The sequence below is a fragment of the Oncorhynchus mykiss genome, chromosome 7 (genome assembly GCF_013265735.2).
Source record: "Oncorhynchus mykiss isolate Arlee chromosome 7, USDA_OmykA_1.1, whole genome shotgun sequence".
In the NCBI taxonomy this organism is placed as follows: domain Eukaryota; kingdom Metazoa; phylum Chordata; class Actinopteri; order Salmoniformes; family Salmonidae; genus Oncorhynchus; species Oncorhynchus mykiss.
In genome coordinates, this window is record NC_048571.1 from 55,509,752 (window position 1) to 55,530,446 (window position 20,695).

General features: G+C 43.9%; 1 protein-coding gene across 5 annotated transcripts in view; it reads right to left on the bottom strand.

Annotated features, from left to right (window-relative positions):
• LOC110528020 (voltage-gated potassium channel subunit beta-2) overlaps positions 1 to 20,695 on the bottom strand; it is a 146,523-nt gene that overhangs the window by 89,286 nt on the left and 36,542 nt on the right. For 3 of the 5 annotated variants that reach the window (XM_036983554.1, XM_036983555.1, XM_036983556.1), the window contains exons 2-3: positions 18,190 to 18,353; positions 15,696 to 15,737 (exon numbers count right to left, since the gene is read on the bottom strand). In XM_036983554.1, the coding sequence (XP_036839449.1) occupies positions 15,696 to 15,737; positions 18,190 to 18,263 (116 nt within the window). In that variant the 5' untranslated portion in view covers positions 18,264 to 18,353. The remainder of the gene's footprint in view (positions 1 to 15,695; positions 15,738 to 18,189; positions 18,354 to 20,695) is intronic. The other 2 variants (XM_036983558.1, XM_036983559.1) reach the window with 1 other exon arrangement.

The following is a 20,695-nucleotide window of genomic DNA, read 5'->3' on the forward strand; positions in this document are numbered from 1 at the left end:
AAAAAAATTTAGAAATCGGCCAATTAATTGGTATCGGATTTTTTTGGTCCTCCAATAATTGGTATCGGCGTTGAAAAATCGGTCGACCTCTACACAATACCCCATAATGACAAAGTGGAAACATGTTGTTTTTAGATTTTTTTTACTACAAATTACACTGAACAAAAATATAAATGCAACATGCAACCATTTAAAATATTGTGTGTATGTGTGAGAGAGGGAGAGCGAGCGTGTGTGTCATGTCATCATCACCTAGCCATCACCAGATAATTATGCCGATTATAGACACAGGTAACTGCAAAAAATAATAGAAACACTTGAGTAAATGAGGGGTTTACAAAGTGTATTGAAAGCAGAGGCTTCCACACAGGTGTGGTTCCTCAGTTAATTAAGCAATTACCATTAAGCAATTAACATCCCATCATGCTTAGGGTCATGTATAAAAATTCGGGGCAGGGCCTTATTTTGGCCATTATTTTGGCTAACATGACTATGCCCACATAGGATGACAATGGTCACTGAATGGTTTGATGAGCATGAAAACAATGTAAACCATATGCCATGGCCGTCTGGTGACAGATCTCAACCCAACTAAACACATATGGGACATTCTTGTACGGCGCCTGAGACAGCATTTTCCACCACCACCATCAACAAAAACACCAAATGATGGAATTGCTAAGATCTGAATGGTGTTGCATCCCTCCAATAGAGTTCCAGACACTTAATGTTGGTGTTTCCTTTATTTTGGCATTTACCTGTCACACACTACGTCAGGGAAATGACCGGACCAAGGTGCATCGTGGTGAGCGTACATTTATTTTATTATGAATGTCGCCAACAAAAACTAACGTGAAGCTTACTAGGGCTATACAGGCAACTAACAAAGTCAACTACCCACCACTAAGGTGGCAAAACAGGCTGCCTAAGTATGATTCCCAATCAGAGACAACGATAGACAGCTGTCCTTGATTGAGAACCATACCCGGGCCACAACATAGAACGCCCACCCCACATCACACCCTGACCTAACCAAATAGAGAAATAAAACGTCTCTCTAAGGTCAGGGCGTGACATTACCTGTGTCTGTCCATGTCTCATGGACTCATGTCACAGGTCACAAGCGCAATGTGGTGTAGCAGCCTGTCAGGCAGAACAGCTCAACAGTATTGTTACTTTGGCTCTGACCACAAACCTGAAATAATGATGAGTGGAGTCGGAAGTTCCATGTAGATGCTGACCCAATTGCAGCCCTAATTACAGAATTGTACACTGATGAGGATACAAGAGCTAGCTGGGTTACCCTTCAACAGATCAGGTATTGTTTCTGTGAGAAACAAACACCAGTAGATACATACTGTACCGTACACCAGACTAAGCCCTTTATTGTTTATATATACACACTGAACTGTAAACCCCTGACTAAGCCCTTTATTGTGTATGCACACTGCCTAGAACGAATCAAACGTATCAAGGATGACTAGAGAAAAATGACAATAGACTGCAGAGGATAAAAGGATGAAGTCACCACTCAGAGGGACTATGTTGGCTGTTTGAATATGGTGAAAAGCACCATAGAGCTCCTTGTAACCTAACCTGACTCCCTCTTACCTGCCCCATCACAATGCTGTATATCAGTCAGCCCGCCACGGAACAGTGAGTGAGCTTTACAGCACAGGCAACAATGGGCCCAGCAGTCTGCCAATGTCAATGACACACAACACTGCCTGGAGACAACAGTAGCCACCCTGTCTGTTATTAACTGCACCCACCTGCCTTTGAACCCTGACAACAGACAGCAACCATCCCTTACCTTAGTCAAAACAACAGCAGTATTCCTAGACTCCAGACAAGCCATATACAGGTTACTGCCAAAATAATGGAAACACTTGAGTATATAAGGGATACAAAGTATATTGAATGCAGGTCCTTCCACGCAGGTGTGGTTCCTGAGTTATTTAAGCAAGTAACATCCCATCATGCTTAGGGTCATGTATAAAAATGCTGGGCAAGTTATTATTTTGGCTACCATGGCTATGCCCCCATCAGATGACAATGCCCCCATCCACAGGGCACGAATGGTGACTGAATGATTTGATGAGCATGAAAACGATTTAAGCCATATGCCATCTCAGTCACCATATCTCAACAGAATGGCACCGGAGGGGATGGCACCAGAGGGGATGGCAGACGTGTTTACGTGCTCCTAACCAACCGTGCTTTTATGTTTGCTTTTTCGCATTGTTTTGAACTTATTTGTTTATCTTATTTTGTACATAATGTTGCTGCTACAGTCTCTTATGACCGAAAATAACTTCTGGACAGCGATTACTCACCTCGAACTGGAAGATTTATTCTTTAACGAGTCCGATGAGAAGGATATACTGCTTTCTCGAGAACGGGCCATAAATTTGCTGAGAATTCGTAGGCAAGTGAGTATACCCCCCCTGTCATCCGTTCTATTGGCCAACATGCAATCATTGAAAAATAAAAAGGATGATCTACGATCAAGATTACCCTACCAACGGGACATTAAAAACTGTAACGTTAATATCATATGTTTCACCGAGTCGTGGCTGGCTGAATGACGACACGGATAATATAGAGCTGGCGGGATTTTCCAAGCAGCGGCAGGACAGAGAAGCTACGTCTAGTAAGACAAGGGGCGGGGGTGTGTGTCCATTTGTCAATAACATCTGGTGTGCGATGTCAAATATTAAAGAAGTCTCGAGGTATTGCTCGCCTGAGGTAGATTACCTTATGGTGAGCTGTAGACCACACTATCTACCAAGAGAGTTCTCATCTATATAATTCGTAGCCGTCTATTTACCACCACAAACCGATGCTGGAACTAAGACCGCACTCAACCAGCTGTGTAAGGCCATAAGCAATCAAGAAAATGATCATCAAGAAGCAGCGCTCCTAGTGGCCGGGGACTTTAATGCAGACAAACCTCATTTCTACCAGCATGTGCAACCAAAGGGAAAAAAACTATAGACCACCTTTACTCCACACACAGAAACACATACAAATATCTCCCTCACCCTCATTATATACTCCTGATTCCTGCTTACAAGCAAAAACTAAAGCAGGAAGGACCAGTGACTTCCGGAAGTGGTCAGATGACGTGGACGCTACGCTACAGGACTGTTTTTCTAGCACAGACTGGAATATGTTCCGGGGTTCTTCCAATGGCATTGAGGAGTATACCACATCAGTTATCGGCTTCATCAATAAGTGCATCGAAGACGTTGTCCTCACAATGACCATACGTACATATCCCAACCTGAAGCCATGGATTACAGGTCAACATCCACATCGAGTTAAATGCTAGAGCTGCCTCATTCAAGGAGCGGGACACTAATCCGGACCATTATAAGAACCATCAAACAGGCAAAGCGTCAATACAGGATTAAGATTGAATTCCACTACACCGGCTCTGACACACGTTGGATGTGGCAGGGCTTGAAAACTATTACAGAGCAGCCCCCTATCTACATTGACAGGACAGTAGTGGAGAGGGTGGAGAGTTTTAAGTTCCTCGGCGTACACATCACGGACAAACTGAATTGGTCCACCCACACAGACAGTGTGGTGATGAAGGCACAACAGCGCCTCTTCAACCTCAGGAGGCTGAAGATATTTGGCTTGTCACCAAAAACACACAAACTTTTACAGATGCACAATCGAGAGCATCCTGTCGGGCTGTATCACCGCCTGGTACAGCAGCTGCTCCGCTCATAACCAGAAGGCTCTCCAGAGGGTAGAGAGGTCTGCACAACGCATCACCGGGTGCAAACTACCTGCCCTCTAGGACACCTACACCACCCGATGTCACAGGAAGGCCAAAAAGATCATCAAGGACAACAACCACCCGAGCCACTGCCTGTTCACCCCGCTATTATCCAGAAGGCGAGGTCAGTACAGGTGCATCAAAGCAGGGACAGAGAGACTGAAAAACAGCTTCTATCTCAAGGCCATCAAACTGTTAAACAGCCATCACTAACATTGAGTGGCTGCTGCCAACATACTGACTCAACTCCAGCCACTTCAATAATGGTAAACTTGATGTAATCAACTCATCACTAGACACTTTATATCATGTTTACATACCCTACATTACTAATCTTATATGTATATACTTGTATGCTATACCATCTACTGCATCTTGATGTAATTACATGTATCACTAGCCACTTTAAACAATGCCACTTTATATAATGTTCTCATACCCTACATTACTCATCTCATATGTATATACTGTACGGTGGACCATCTACTGCATCTTGCCATCTTGATGTAATGTATCAATAGCCACTTTAAACAATGCCGCTTTATGTTTTCATATCCTACATTACTCATCTCATATGTATATACTGTACTCTATACCATCTACTGCATCTTGCCTCTACCGTTCGGCCATCACTCATTTATATATTTTTATGTACATATTAGTATTCATTCCTTTACACTTGTGTATAAGGTAGTTGTTGTGAAATTGTTAGGTTATATTACTTGTTAGATATTACTGCATGGTCGGAACTAGAAGCACAAGCATTTTGCTACACTTGCATTAATATCTGCTAACCATGTGTATATGAACTATAAATTTGATTTGATTTGAAAGGGAAACCCAGACACGAGTTGCCCAGTGATGCAAGCCTACCAGACAAGCTAGATTCCTTTTATCCTCGCTTTGAGGCAAGCAACACTGAAGCATGCATGAGAGCACCAGCTGTTCTGGATGACTGTGTGATAACGCTCTGATGTTGTTGCTGATGTGAGCAAGACCTTTAAACAGGTCAACATTCACAAAGCCGCGGGGCCAGATGGATTACCAGGCCGTGTATTCAAAGCATGCGCTGACCAACTGGCAAGTGTCTTCACTGACATTTTCAACCTCTCCCTGATCCAGTCTGTAATACCTACATGTTACCATAGTCCCTGTGCCCAAGGAAGCGAAGGTAACCTACCTAAATGATTACCGCCCCGTAGCACTCACGCCAGTAGCCATGAAGTGCTTTGAAAAGCTAGTCATGGCTCACATCAACAGCATCCTCCCAGATACCCTAGACCCACTGCAATTCACAAACTGCCCCAAAAGATGCACAGATGACGCAATCTCAATCGCATTCCACACTGCCCTTTCCCACCTGGACAAAAGGAAAACGTATATGAGAATGCTGTTCATTGACTACAGCTCAGCATTCAACACCATAGTGCCCACAAAGCTCAGGACCCTGGGACTAAACACCATCCTCTGCAATTGGATCCTGGACTTCGTGACAGCTGCCCCCAGGTGGTAAGGGAAGGCAACAACACGTCTACCACACTGATCCTCAACACTGGGGCCCCTCAGTGGTGTGTGCTTAGTCTCCTCCTGTACTCCTTGTTCACCCATGACTGCGTGGCCAAACACGACTCCAACACCATTATTAAGTTTGCTGATGTTGGTAAAATTATGATTAAATGACTGAACAAATCATTTTAAATGGAACTGTAACTAAGTAAAACTTATACTCTGTTTTACTTTATCTGATTAACAATACGAGTTCATAAGAAGGGATTGTGAGACACGGACAAGGAGTAATTAAAGTTAATGAACACCATTCCAACTAGGAAGAAACTAATGGGTTGGGGACTGTGTAAACACATAAGGTCGTTAACCTAGCGTTGAACCTACAGAAACTTAGCTCTGGGGTTTTTAGATAAGACAGTGAGTGCATTCCTAGGTTTTCTGTTAATTAGAACTGTCAGCTCAGTGGTGATCGATAATGTTGAGGGGTCAAAAGTTACCTGGGAGTGTGTTAGTAAGTTAGAATGAACTTTTCACCTCACTTTGTCTCGGTCGAGAGGAGGGGATTCTGTAAAATCAATGAAATGACGTCATGATATGTATATAAACTGTTGCTCGTGGTTAAGTAGCAGCGCGCTCCGAGAATAAATTCTGTTACCTATTATTGAAAGACTGGTCTGCGTCTATTTTATGCAAACAAGAATCTTACAAATTCTCATAAAATAGATTATGGGTTTTCAATTAATGAAAGCACATTGGCATAATTAAATTACAGTAACAGCTGACGACACAACGGTGGTAGGCCTTATCACGACAACGATGAGACAGCCTATAGGGAGGAGGTCAGAGACCTGGCAATGTGGTGCCAGGACAACAACCTCTGCCTCAATGTGAACAAGACAAAGGAGCTGATCGTGGACTACAGGAAAAGGAGGACCCGAGCACTTCCACATGCTCATCAACAGGGCTGTAGTGGAGCAGGTTGAGAGTTTCAAGTTCCTTGGTGTCAACATCAGCAACAAACTATCATGGTCCAAACTAGAGGTTGACCGATTAATCGGAATGGCCGATTAATTAGGGCCGATTTCAAGTTTTCATAACAAAATCGGTAATCAGATACCGATCATGGCCGATTATATTGCACTCCAACAGGAGACTGCGTGGCAGACTGACTACCTGTTATGCGAGTGCAGCAAGGAGCCAAGGTAAGGTGCTAGCTAGCATTTAACGTATCTTATCAAAAACAATCAATCTTAACATAATCACTAGTTAACTACACATGGTTGATGATTTTACTAGTTTATCTAGCTTGTCCTGCGTTGCATATAATCGATGCGGTGCCTGTTAATTTATCATTGAATCACAGCCTACTTCGCCAAACGGGTGATTTAACAAGCGCATTTGCGAAAAAAGCACTGTTGTTGCACCAATGTGTACCGAACCATAAAAATCAACGCCTTTCTTAAAATCAATACACAAGTATTTATTTTTACACCTGCATATTTAGTTAATATTGCCTGCTAACATTAATTTATTTTAACTAGAGAAATTGTATCACTTCTCTTGCATTCTGTGCAACAGAGTCAGGGTATATGCAGCAGTTTGGGCTGCCTGGCTCGTTGCGAACTGTGTGAAGACTATATCTTCCTAACAAAGACAGCCAACTTTGCCAAACTGGGGATGATTCAACAAAAGCGCATTTGCGAAAAAAGCACAATCGTTGCATGAATATACCTAACCATAAACATCAATGCCTTTCTTAAAATCAATACGCAGAAGTATATTTTTTGAAACCTGCATATTTAGTTAAAATCCAGGTTAGCAGGCAATATTAAACTAGGTAAATTGAGTCACTTCTCTTTCGTTCATTGCACGCAGAGTCAGGGTATATGCAACAGTTTGGGCCGCCTGGTTCGTTGCGAACTAATTTGCCAGAATTTTACGTAATTATGACATAACATTGAAGGTTGTGCAATGTAACAGGAATATTTAGACTTATGGATGCCACCCGTTAGATAAAATACAGAACGGTTCCGTATTTCACTGAAAGAATAAACGTTTTGTTTTCGAAATGATAGTTTCTGGATTTTACCATATTAATGACCTAAGGCTCGTATTTCTGTGTGTTATTATGTTATAATTAAGTCTATGATTTGATATTTGATGGAGCAGTCTGACTGAGCGGTGGTAGGCAGCAGCAGGCTCGTAAGCATTCATTCAAACAGCACTTTTGTGCGTTTCCCAGCAGCTCTTCACTGTGCTTCAAGCATTGAGCTGTTTATGACTTCAAGCTGGTGTAACCGATGTGAAATGGCTAGACAGTTAGCGGGGTGCACGCTAATAGCGTTTCAATCGGCGACGTCACTCACTCTGAGACCGTGAATTAGTTGTTCCCCTTGCCCTGCAAGGGCCGCGGCTTTTGTGGAGCAATGGGTAATGATGCTTCGAGGGTGGCTGTTGTCGATGTGTTCCTGGTTTGAGCCCAGGTAGGGGCGAAAGGGACGGAAGCTATACTGTTACACTGGCAATACTAAAGTGCCTATAAGAACATCCAATAGTCAATGGTATATGAAATAAATACAAATGGTATAGAGAACTACAACTTAAAACTTCTTACCATGGAATATTGAAGACTTATGTTAAAAGGAACCACCAGCTTTCTTATGTTCTGAGCAAGGAACTTAAACGTAGGTTTTTTTACATGGCACATATTGCACTTTTACTTTCTTCTCCAACACTTTGTTTTTGCATTATTTAAACAAAATTGAATATGTTTCATTATTTATTTGAGGCTAAATTGATTTTATTGATGTATTATATTAAGTTCATTCAGTATTGTTGTAATTTTCATGATCACCAATAAATAAAAATACATATATATATATTTTTTTAAAATCGGCCTATTAATCGGTATCGGCTTTTTTTGGTCCTCCAATAATCGGTATCGTCGTTGAAAAATCATAATTCGTTGACTTCTAGTCCAAACACACAAGACATTTGTGAAGAGGGCACGACAACACCTTTTCCCCCTCAGGAGACTGAAAAGATTTGGCATGGGTCCACGGATTCTCGAAAAGTTCTACAGCTGCACCATCGAGAGCATCCTGACAGGTTGCATCACCGCCTCGTCTACAGAGGGTAGTGTGCTCAGTACATCACTGGGGCCAAGCTTCCTGCCATCCAGGACCTATATAATAGGCGGTGTCAGAGGAAAGCACCAAAAATTGTCAAAGACACCAGTCACCCAAGTCATAGACTGTTTTCTTTGCCTCCGCACGGCAAGCTTTACCGGGGCGCCAAGTCTAGGACCAAAATGCTCCTTAACAGCTTCTATCCCCAAGCCATAAGACTGCTGAACAATTAATCAAATGGCCACCTGACTTTTTACATTGACAACCCCCCCCCCCAGTATATTGTACACTGCTGCTACACTGTTTATTATCTATGCACACTCACTTCACCCCTACCTACATGTACAAATTATCTCGACCACCTGTACCCCCGCACATTGACTCCATACCGGTACCCCCTGTATATAGCCTCTTTATTGTTATTTTATTGTGTTACTTTTTATTATTTTTTACTTTAGTTTATTTGGTAAATATTTCTTAAGAACTGCACTGTTGGTTAAGGGCTTGTAAGTAAGCATTTCACAGTAATCCATGTTGTATTTGGCACGTGACTAATAAAGTTTGATTTGATTTGAACCCAATTGAACACTTATGAGAGATTCTGGAGCGGCGCCTGAAACAGCGTTTTCCACCACCATCAACAAAACACCAAATGTGGAAGAATGGTGTCGCATCCCTCCAATAGAGTTCCATACACTTGCAAAATCTATGCCGAGGTGCAGGGAAACCGTTCTGGCTCCTGGTGGTCCAATGCCCTATTAAGACTCTTTGTGTTGGTGTTTCTTTTATTTTGGCAGTTCCTTGTGTAATAATATATATATATATGCCATTTAATAGATGCTTTTATCCAAAGTGACTTACATTTTTATGTGTGGGTGGCCCTGGGAATAGAACCCACAAACCAGGCGTTGCAAGTGCCATGCTCTACCAACTGAATCTAAACACATCCCTGCCCATCGTCAAAACAACAGCTGCTAGACCTGTCTTCAGACAAAACAGCCATCCATGCACTGGGTCAAAACAACAGCAGGTAGGCTACCCCTGCTCTGCAGACCTTGTCTTCTCATTAGTGGCAATGCAGTGACGAAGAGGCTGCATTGCTCATTGTTTGGGGATGTTGACCACACTTCTGTCAGATGGCTTCGTCCTGCACACCTTATTATACCTGACAGTGCTGAGACTCAAGATGCAATGCATTCAATATTCATCATCCAGGCTTCTCAGGACCATATCGCCTACTCTTGTGACGGTCAAGGTTAGTGTTAGGGTTAGAATAACGTAGCAAGCGTAAAATAAGCGCCTGAAACTAGATCCCCTACATACTGGTCTTGACGAGAAGGAGAACCACTGTCGGGGGAGGTTCCCTTCTGCAATGTTCAACCAATCCAGTAAATGTGGAGGAGAAGTTCATATGGAGTGTCGTCCAAAATGAGAAGTCACATCCCAGGCGCTCTTTCCATTTCCTCTGAAAACCGGAACATCCGGTTGTTGGAGACTCTGCGGAGTCTAGGATTAGGGCAAGTGTGACTGAGTAAGACACGTATGTATGGTTGTAGGTTATTACCTGGTAAAGGTATCTTCTCAGAACAGTGTAATGTGACTACCATTTGTCTAACAGAGAGAGTGGTGAAGAGGAGCGAGAGAGAGAGGGATGATCTCAGCAGAGTCTGATCAAGGGGGAAAACGTTGAGTGAGATTTAACGAGCCAGGTAAATCCTTATGGAACAGTATGTCCTTCCCATTTTGTTGGGCAAATATGCTAGCGACCTAGATGATTAGATGATAAAATGAGAGCCAGTACCATGGAGTAAGAGCATTCTGTCCAGAGGACAGTCTAACACTGCACTGAGGACGGTAGCAAACAGCAACACATCCCTAATGCAACATTAGTTAACCTATACTTAAATGATAATGCCCGAGAAGGCTGTGTTTGGAGGATATATTGGCATGGGTGGTGTTAGGCCCGAGACATCGGCTTTGAGGGCATTGTCACTTTTATACAACATATTCAAATAATAATTGACACATTTTCTTTCAAAATGCTATTTTGATGAATTTATTCATACTATCTTTCCACATGATATAGTCCCGACACAAATCTAGGGATGCTACCCAAGCCAACTGGTCGGTCATTCGTTCCGTTCGGTTGCCAGAAACGCAACCCAGTCATCCGTTTCTAAATGTTCTATTGCCGTACTGGCTGGCAACGTTCTTATCCCTTGCTTGCTAGCTAGCCAACTACAGCTAACTTACAGTCACATCAAAAAGTGCAGCCAGAATAACAGCAAAGTAGCCATTTGCATTTGTTTAAGTTGTTTTCTAGTGATATTTATTTGGATACAACCATAACAATGAGCTAATTAGGCACCATTTCACCAGGCATAGAAAATGTGCTCTCTCGTCAGGACACTGTTGTTCAGAGGAGCTAGCCAACAACACAGCTAACACAATAACTTCAAACTGAAGCTGGGAAGACTGCAAACTAGCTGCATTTGGTTTTGTTTGACCTTTTTTAAATTGACATTTCTTTGTATATATATATCCATACAAATTATGCCAGCTGATTCATAACTTCGACTGGCTGAGAAACGCTGCCTGCCTTTTTCAGTGAACAGTTATAACGTAAGCAGTGCTGTAGCACACTGAGACAAGGTAGGCTACACAATTCCATTCTGCCTGAGCCTCAGGTGTTCCACTGAACCTTTCTCACACCCCATGCCTGTCCCCATCTCTGTTCATACACCCTGCTACACTCTGCTGCGTGCTAATACACCCTGCTACCTGTTCAGCCCCAAACCAGTCTGAACTGACCAATCTCAGCCACTATTTAGGTTTCAGCTACCCAGCCCCAACCAGTCTGAGTCTCCCAGGTCTCTCCAGGTGTGCCCTGGTCCTTACCTGTACTTCATGCCAGTCTGGTGGGACACACACTCCTCCAGGACCAGGCCGTTCATCTTAAGGAAGTCCTCCATATTCTTGACCTGAGCAGCATGCCTCTGCTCCCTGAGGCGCCTCAGCTCCCCTGGGTCGGTGGGCCGAGGTAGGTTCAGGCCCTGGTCCGAGTGGTAGTGGCTGATGTCGCTCCGCATGCTCTCGCTGTACGACATGGACAGCATCTTGCCACTGCCGCCGCTGCTGCTCTTCCGTATCCCACTGCCCTGCCCGGCGGGTTTGGGGATCTGTAGGTTTTCGGAATGAGTGTACATGGATTGACGCCTCACTGCCGCCCCAGGGGGCTGACCTCCTGTTATCCCTCCCGCAAACATCCCCCTACTCCTGCTGTCGCCGCAGCAACTCACCGCTCAGTGAAAAAGAAAAGTGGGGCCGGGACGGAGCTAGGAGCCACCAGGACACGGCCACCTCCTTAAATAGCACCTGACTTCTCCCATAAGAAAGAGCTCTCCTGCTCTGCTCGGGGCAGCAGTACCACACAGCCATGCATGGTGTAATCAGAGTCACGGCACCGCCCCCCATGACAGGCACACAATGGCAAGGTAAAACTGATCGGGTGCATTCAGGTGACCACCTTGTGGTTAACTAAGGAGCAGGACCAGAGGACACATGCGAGAGACATATCTGCATAAGAGACAGCAGGACGAGGAGGAGACATTGACATGCACCAGGGGCCAGGTCAGACATGAATTGATAAGTCAAGCAACATATTTCACATCAATTTAAATAAATGCAGAACAATAAGAAACATTAAACTATTGATCCATAGTCTACCGTCCATAATCTATAGCCAACCAAAAAGTGCAAGTAAAGCATCTCACGTTAAGCGTTTCAAATTACAATTTTAAACTTACATCCTCGCTCTGGTCAAACACTAAACAAGAAGCTTTAAAAGTGCAACTGTGTAATATTTCTAATGTCAATTTTGGACAAATTAGCCATTTCAGTCTGGGATTTTTATCAACCTGTCATCACTGCAGCACCTGAGACAGGAAATGTTGCCCTGTAGGTCTACAAAGGAAGTCCGAAGGCAAACGGTTTGTGATCCCATAAAAGTCTATTGACTGACACATACAACAACAAAAAAATCTCCCCAATTTCATGGTAGTTACAGTCTTGTCCCATCACTGCAACTCCCGTACGAACTCCCGTACGAACTCGGGAGAGGCAAAGATCAAGAGCTATGCATCCTCTGAAACACAACCCAGCCAAGCTGCACTGCTTCTTGACACAATGCCTGCTTAACCCAGAAGCACCAATGTGTTGGAGGAAACACTGTACACCTGGCAACCATGTCAGCGTACACTGCCCACCATAGGAGTCGCTAGTGCATGATGGGACAAGAACATCCCTGCCCGCCATACCCTCCCCTAACTCGGACAGCGATTGGCCAATTGTGCGCCGCCCTATGGGTCTCCCGGTCGCAGTCGGCTGTGACAGAGCCTGGACTCGAACCAGGATCTCTAGTGGCACAACTAGCACTGCGATGCAGTGCCTTAGACCACTGTGCCCCTCAGGAGGCCCTGATGCAGACACTTGAACAGCACTCTGCTTCTCTCCCAGTCTGCTGAAGGACAGTTGCTGTATTAACCCTGACACAAAACACAGCCTTCATCTAATGTCCTGCTCAGCTTTGAAATCTAGCTTCAACTGAGAAAGGCCTAGATCAAATCATCACAAAACCATCTTAAAACCACCCCTAGCAGTCTTAGAGCCTTCACTGCTTCACAACATCTCTATCACCCCAAAACAACCATGTGGTTGATTCTATGATCAGGGATGAATAGTCCTGAAATCTGTCCATGTTTGCCATCAAGGGCGTAGGTGTCTTCCAGTTCCCCAGCTTTCCCTGTCCTCCCAGTCCAGTGGACTCCACCACCCGTAGAGACCAAGAGACTCCAGACCAGGCAGCATGCATCCGCTCCAGGCTATACAAACACACACTCATCCAGCCACCACCCCTCACACACAATGTACTCAAAACACACGCAAGCAGTGGTCGTTGGTCTTTGCTTAAACTCACCCGATTTCTAGGCGGTCGGCTCATGAGGGGTCGTAGGTGCCAGCCTGCTCTTATAAACACACTGCTTGTATTAATGCAGCAGGTCCACCCAAACTGGAAGTGTCTTACTAGGAAGTGTCTAAAACAATTAGTGGATGAGAAAGTGCCCTACCACCTCATTCACCCCCTCCACCACACACACACACGGTTAGATCTCATGGAGGAAATCCATTTTTCATTTAGTGCCCCGGCTTGTTTCTGCGAACCGCAGCAAATAATATCAGGTAGAAGGTACAGATCAGCCATTATTCGCAGAAGCTTTTGTGCTAAAAACCTCAGATTGTTGTTCCACGGGAAGGAATACTAAGAGGCCATCAGGACATAGTGAGGCCTGAGTGTGTGTACGGTTTACACAAACACACACACAAAAGTACAGTCGACACCACAGGATTCTACTGCCTATATTACTGAAAACCTCAGCTACAGTACATTGGATCTATTCTGGCTCTATTCTTCCGCATCTGTCTCTGAAGGACCTGGTGTATTCAGGTCAAAGTACTGTAGCCCTTAAACACACCAGCTGCAGAGGGTCAGCCATGAGGAGAGGTCTGGATGTCTAGCAGTCATCATACCTCTGGTAGACTAGGCTACATGTCAGGCTATAACTGATATGTAACAGAATATTGTGCCATCTACTGTTTCCAAGCAAGTGTTTGGGCAAACACAGGGAAAAAAAGTTATTCACAAATGCCAACCCAAAACACCCAGTCAGAAATCTTTTGCAATACATATCGAAAAGATACCTGGGTAAGATCAGGATCACTACACAGTACTACACACACATTTGATGTATGAGAGAGTAAAACAATGAAACTTGAGCAAACCCAGAAGTACGTGCTGATGGAGTATCAAACTCAAAGTTAAAAATACGATATTTGCAATACGTATTTTTCTGGATCAATACCAGAGTGACAGAGTACATGAGAGGTTTGGGGTCGACGGACAGGAAAATCCTAATTCCCCTGGACATAGTGAAAGGGTTACGGAGGTTCAGAGATGGGAATACTAAAAGCCTCTTGCTGTATAAAATTGTAAACATTAAACGGCCATATCTTGTGACTTCTTGACCGCAATACTACCAGACTACATCATCATCACCGACTGAGATATCTAATGTTCAGACATAATGAAGCATGGACTGCAACATGCACCCAATGCTGTTCTCAAAGTGTTATTGTGCTGAGGTGATGGCTTGTCTTACTTGACCAGTGTAACAAAGCAGCAACTATGTGGTCCAACAGTATGTGTCTCAGTCAGTAGTGCATGGCGCTTATAACAACAAGGCTCATGGGTTTGAGTCCCGCTGGTACCAACCACACGTAAAATGCATTCATGCATGACTGTAAATCGATTTGGATAAAAGTGTCCGCAAAATGCCATTTCAATTTATTAGGTACACCTGACCCGGTACTAGATGGGTGTACCTAATAAACTGACTGAGTGTATTAGATTATTAACCGTGTGGTATTTTCACTGTACTTAACTACCATCCTGCTAGAATCCCAGGCCTCCCATAAAACATACATGAAACCACAAAAACTATGTGGTGTTCTAACTGGGTTAAAAACGTGATATAACTGAATGCGTGCTGAAGACACCCTACTGGGCAAACATTATAGCATACTCAAATATGCATCAAAAGTTCTCTCAGATTACATAAAGTCAACACACAAAAAACATCCATGCCCATTTAGTGTCCCATCACACTTCTAGCCAGTCTGTGTGAGACAGACAGAGTGCGTGTGAAGATCGATCCCCTCTTGAGTCAAGGCAGCAGCGGGACACTTATAAAAGGACAGAAATGTGCAAAAGGGAAGCTTTGGAGATCAAAATCTGACAGAGAGCTCATTACCCTGGCCTGCATCCACAGTGTCCGGGTGTATTATAACCAGATCAGCCTATAAAACATGATCCCCCTCTGAAACAGCAGGACATACAACCCTGATAGCTCACTACTGGAGTACAGTACAGACTACAAGAAACCAAAGTATTAGGTCACTTTTAGATGCAAAACGTTGATACCTATTTGAAAGTCTTGGGTTGAGTGGAATGTAGACTACAAATATGGCCACTGAACAACATTGCAAACAGCACAATGTGGTGTCCAGCAAAGATAAAATCAGGCTACTAGCTGGGCGAACAGTGACTAGTTAAGGATGATTCAGATGATACAGATTGACATAGAGAAGTATAGGAAAGAAGTCAGTGCCAGGTTCCACAGTAGTCAGAGAGAAAGAGAGAAAGAGAGAGATACCTGTAGAACTGCAGCTGTCGTTTAGGGCTCCCATAGCGTGCGCTGAGGTCAGCGGAAGAGAGGAAGAGAGAGTACAGCTTAGATGAACATGTAGCAGAAGGGAGGGGACCGTAAACCATGAGAGAGTAAAGGGAACAACATAGTAAAAGACATGCTGCATGCGAGAACAAAGCCTCATTTCACAGGGAATAGGAAAGCTCAGTGTATCAAGCAACGAACTGGACCCCAAATACCATTCACTGACACTCAGACATCTGAGGTACATCTGTGAATCTGTCATGCATGCAAACCACACAGAGACCTCTGAGGAAACCCATAGAGCACAGCTGCCTTGGAAAAATACTATAGAGTGCAGAACGCATATCAAGCAATTTTATATTAAATGAAGGGAAGGGCAAAGACTGAAATAGACGGGGAAAAGAGATTGCAGAGATTTCTGAAGCATCAAAATTCTCTCCCTTGCGATCGGTGTTATAATTAAGCAATAAGGCCTGAGGGGGTGTGGTATATGGCCAATATACCATGGCTAAGAGTTGTTCATAGGAACAACGCAAAGCATACGCCACAAACCCCCAGGTGCATTATTGCTTTTATAAACCGGTTACCAACAAATTAAAACAATGAGTGACATATTTTCATAAACAGTTTTAATTTTGATAAGTAAATTCATACGATTTTATCCTTCCACCAGTGGAAATAGTCTGGGGAAAATATGGTTGCTATGCAATCAAAAAATGGTTGCTATGCAGTAGAGCTGGGACGATAAACCTAAAATTATGGACACTGACCATACCGATCAATTACCGCAGGCATTGTTTCGATATCGTTCATTACGATAAGTAATGCAAACTGGCGAGAAGGCAAAATATACAACTAATCGAACGCTTCTATAGCAACCAAAATATGAGAAAGTATGAATTCGCTTATGAAAATATCAATACCGGTAAATGTGTGCTTTCATTTTCATTGGCAACAGTAGTGCAAGCGGGATAAACGCTTATACCAACAACAAAAAATGGGGCACATTGTTAGAAACTTGTCGTTCTATTTATCGCATCAATTCAGGCCATTTATTACAATGGATTTAAATGTGCAATCTAATCCAGTGATTGTCATGCATTTTGGGTGTAACTATTTCTTATTGTTGTTATACTTTACAGTTAAAATAGGGCTCCATTTTCAGAAGTTTTTGATCAATAGAGACGAATTTGTCTGCATACCTTTGTGCTCTAACATCATAACATTGTTATTTGGGGCTAATTCATTACCTGAGTAAGTGGAAACTCAAAACACACTAGCTAGATCACTAACTTTAGAGATAATACCCACTGCTAGTAGCCATGTATTAACGTACATTTAACATCCCCCCAAAACAACTTTGCCGTTGTAGTCTACCGCCCAATGAGGCCAGCGCAACCCAATGGCCAACGTCATTTTGCGCGTTCAGTATCTCAAAGCCATATCAAATACCTAGTTTGTAAAATAGTTGCTATTGATCTCAAAATTGATAGTTGAGAAATAAAAGTATACCTACAGAAAGCTGAGAACATCTTCTCTCCATCTGTGACATCAGGATAACTGATAACTTAATGTTATACAATCAGAACACTTTTCTTTCGCAGGCCCCAGTGAAACAGGTACATGGGCAGGCAGGCAGAAACATTCATCACAGGACTCATGAGGATAATGTAACTTACTGTTTGACCAAATCATGGTTTTAGCCTCCAAAAAAAATAGGATGTTTTGAATGAGGTGAATGAATGTGAAGCACGCACCTATGTGACCGATTCCTTTTAATACTCGCACTCCAAGTCACAGGGTGGCAACATGCAACTAAATGGTCGCAGTCTGGAGCCCTGCCTTGTAGGCTTTTCACTATAGGCATATTCTCTAACTTTCATTTTACGCCAATGAAAAATAGTCTCCATCTTCGCATTGAACAATAACCTAGGCCAAGGCTCCTCTCGCCCTCTCTCTCTACCCTCAACAGCAGGGCAGCCCTGGACAATTCGGCAGGCTACAATTTAATTTAGCGGCTTTTCATTTATTTCATCGGCCAAAAGCCGCCAATTATTGGCTAACGAAACCCTGCGGGATGTATAAAAGGTGAATACCGGCAAGAAAGGGGTAAAAATGTGTAAAATAAACATTGGCAGGTAAAATACTGTCAATACTGTCAATTATATCTGAAAGTAATACTAAACAAATGGTTCTCTGGTGCCACATGCTAGTGGCATGTGGAACAGCAGGAAAGGGGCTGTGCTTGAACCAATGAGACACGAGTAGGTACATGACACGAGTAGGTACATGACACGAGTAGGTACATGACACGAGTAGGTACATGACACGAGTAGGTACATGACACGAGTAGGTACATGACACGAGTAGGTACATGACACGAGTAGGTACATGACACGAGTAGGTACATGACACGAGTAGGTATATGACTGCTTGTTTTAAAAGTCCTGAATAGAATGGAAGTAGCATGACTCACTTGTAGATCATTCCCGGCGAGCCAGTCTGTCGTGAGAGGCGGGCAGGTGAGTCTGTGGTAGATTCAGGATACATGGAGACGGGAGGGTGGGGGTATGGCCAGTGTGCCAAGGGGTCTCTCTCTCACCAGGACAACAGGGGACTGTCTCTCAACAAACTGGGCTTCTGGAGGGGATAGAGAGAGCAAACAGTCTGTACACTGGCATATCTTCTGTGTGATCATAGTGATAAGGAGGAAGACAACTTGTATCCAATCTGATTTCAGTATTCCTTTTTTTTGTGTGTCAAATAGTCCTTTCAAGATGTCACTGCTCTTCACCAGCCACTAGATGGCACCATTCCCTCACTGTGGTCTCACAGGCAGCAGCTTGAATAAATAAGTAAGGTGGTCAGACCAATAAGACTGCCGTCTCTGGGCTCAGTGGGCTGTAACTGGGGATGCTAACTATTGTTTTGTAAACTACAGGGGAATAAATTTGGCCAATCAGAGCCACTTGTCTGATCACATGTTAAAGCCTTGTATGACAACGTCCTTATACACACGTTCACACACACGTTCACACACACAGATCCACTGCACACACGCTCAAACACACAGACCCACTGCACACACAAAGTTATGGGTGTCCTCACACATCGTCATCCTACCCTTGTCATATGCGTGTGCTCGGGGCGACTAGTTTCTATGAAACTCAACAGTCTTTGCCCAAGGAGAGCACTGCTGAAGTAAGGGGCTAAAACAGGAGAAGAGAGCTGGGCAGCGGGGAGCTGAGGGAGGAGTAGAGGATGACTACAGAAGGGCCTGGAGAATAAAACATCCCATTTGCATTACCTACTGTACTCTGTGTACCATTTCCCTCTACATCAGGGGTCTGAAACATTCGGCCTGCGGGCCCGATCCAGACGATTCAGTGCAGCTGATGAAAGGTTTGATTAAAATATTTTAAATATATATATTTTAAAGGGGGTGGGTATAATTTTTATGCCTATAACCAAATCTAAAACTGTGTAGAAATGATAATCAACCTACATTTAGTCTTTTCACTTTGTCCAGCTTGCTAACAACAGTAAAGGAGCACCAAAAAACCCGAAAACTAGGCACATTTTGACAGCAAGAAAATATTTTTTAAATTTAGTGCGTCCCTCTGGACCTCGGTGAAGGCTGAATGCAGCCTGAGGGGCAAAATAAGTTCCACAGCCCTGCACTACATTATAGTCTACATAGGACTGCACTGCTACACTAACCACGTGAGCGAGCCAGCCATGAGCCGTCGCTGGTCTGCTGGTAATAGAAACAGATGTGGTAATGACGAGGACGTGAAGGTGACTTTCTCCTCACATCAATCACAGACACAGAAAATGAGGTGTCCCCTTTTCAAGGACTCATTTAATGCCATCTGGTCACACCACTTCAATCATGCCAGGCAGGCCGGAACAAAAGCCTCTGCCTACCTGACGCTGCCCGTCTAGCTGGTCCCTTCTCCTACAAGATGATGATGATGGCGGCGCCAGATGAAGATGGCTGTGTTGTAGATCTACAGAATCCCTTGGTCAATGTAGGACTCCACCTGGCTGGAAAGTCATGTATCTACTGGTCATTAAAGGAAAACACAGGAGCTGTCTTGCTGGATTTGGTGGCCAATCCTGAGGCTGCTGTCTGGGTGTATGGTCTTGTGCTACCAGACCGCAACACACTGTACTGCCGAACGACTGGAGTCAAGGCTAAAGTGTAGTAAATATAATTTAGCCTATACTGATGTTCAGACATACAGTCTTAGTCAGTGAAATGTTATGCTCTCAGCACACCCCAAAAAAGTTAGGCTGAGTGTTTCTCCGTTGCTTTGACAGTTTATTATTGGTGCATCAAATTCCTCAGGGTGCTTGAAGCCCACATTAGATGGCTGTGCTGTGCTGCAGTTGGAGAGAGAGGAAAGAGAGGGAGAGGATGCTTACTGCAGCACTGCGGTACAGACTTGTCCCGGCAGCACAAGTTGGAGAGCTGAGCTCAGATTTACTGCTCTAATGGGCCAAGGTGCACTCTGCAGATTAAAACTGCAGGGAGGCAGACAGAGGGAGGGAGGTTCTGGACAGACCCTTATCGGATCACAACCATCCTGTGGCCCGACACCACCACATGCTGATCCAAAGGCAACAGGACACCAGGGAGACTAAAGGAAAGGAGTAGTGTGAAGGAGGACCTACCCACAGACAGGGTGAGGATGGATTTCACTGGAGAGGTTGAAATAAAGACAAAAAGAAAGAATGCCCTAGTACTTACTGTTTAGTGTTTAGCCAGTCTTACATACTGCAACCTACATACTGCTACCTTTATTCCTGTCCAACACAATGCAACATGGAGTCACCAAAGGCAACCGACACCTACACCCAGCCTGAGAGAGATTCCTCTTGAGACCGGGCTTACGTAAGTAGGCAGTCCTGGCCTGGAAAGTACAGTACAGTGTTAGCAGCAGGAAACACACAGATGCCAATAGATGGCACAGGAAGAG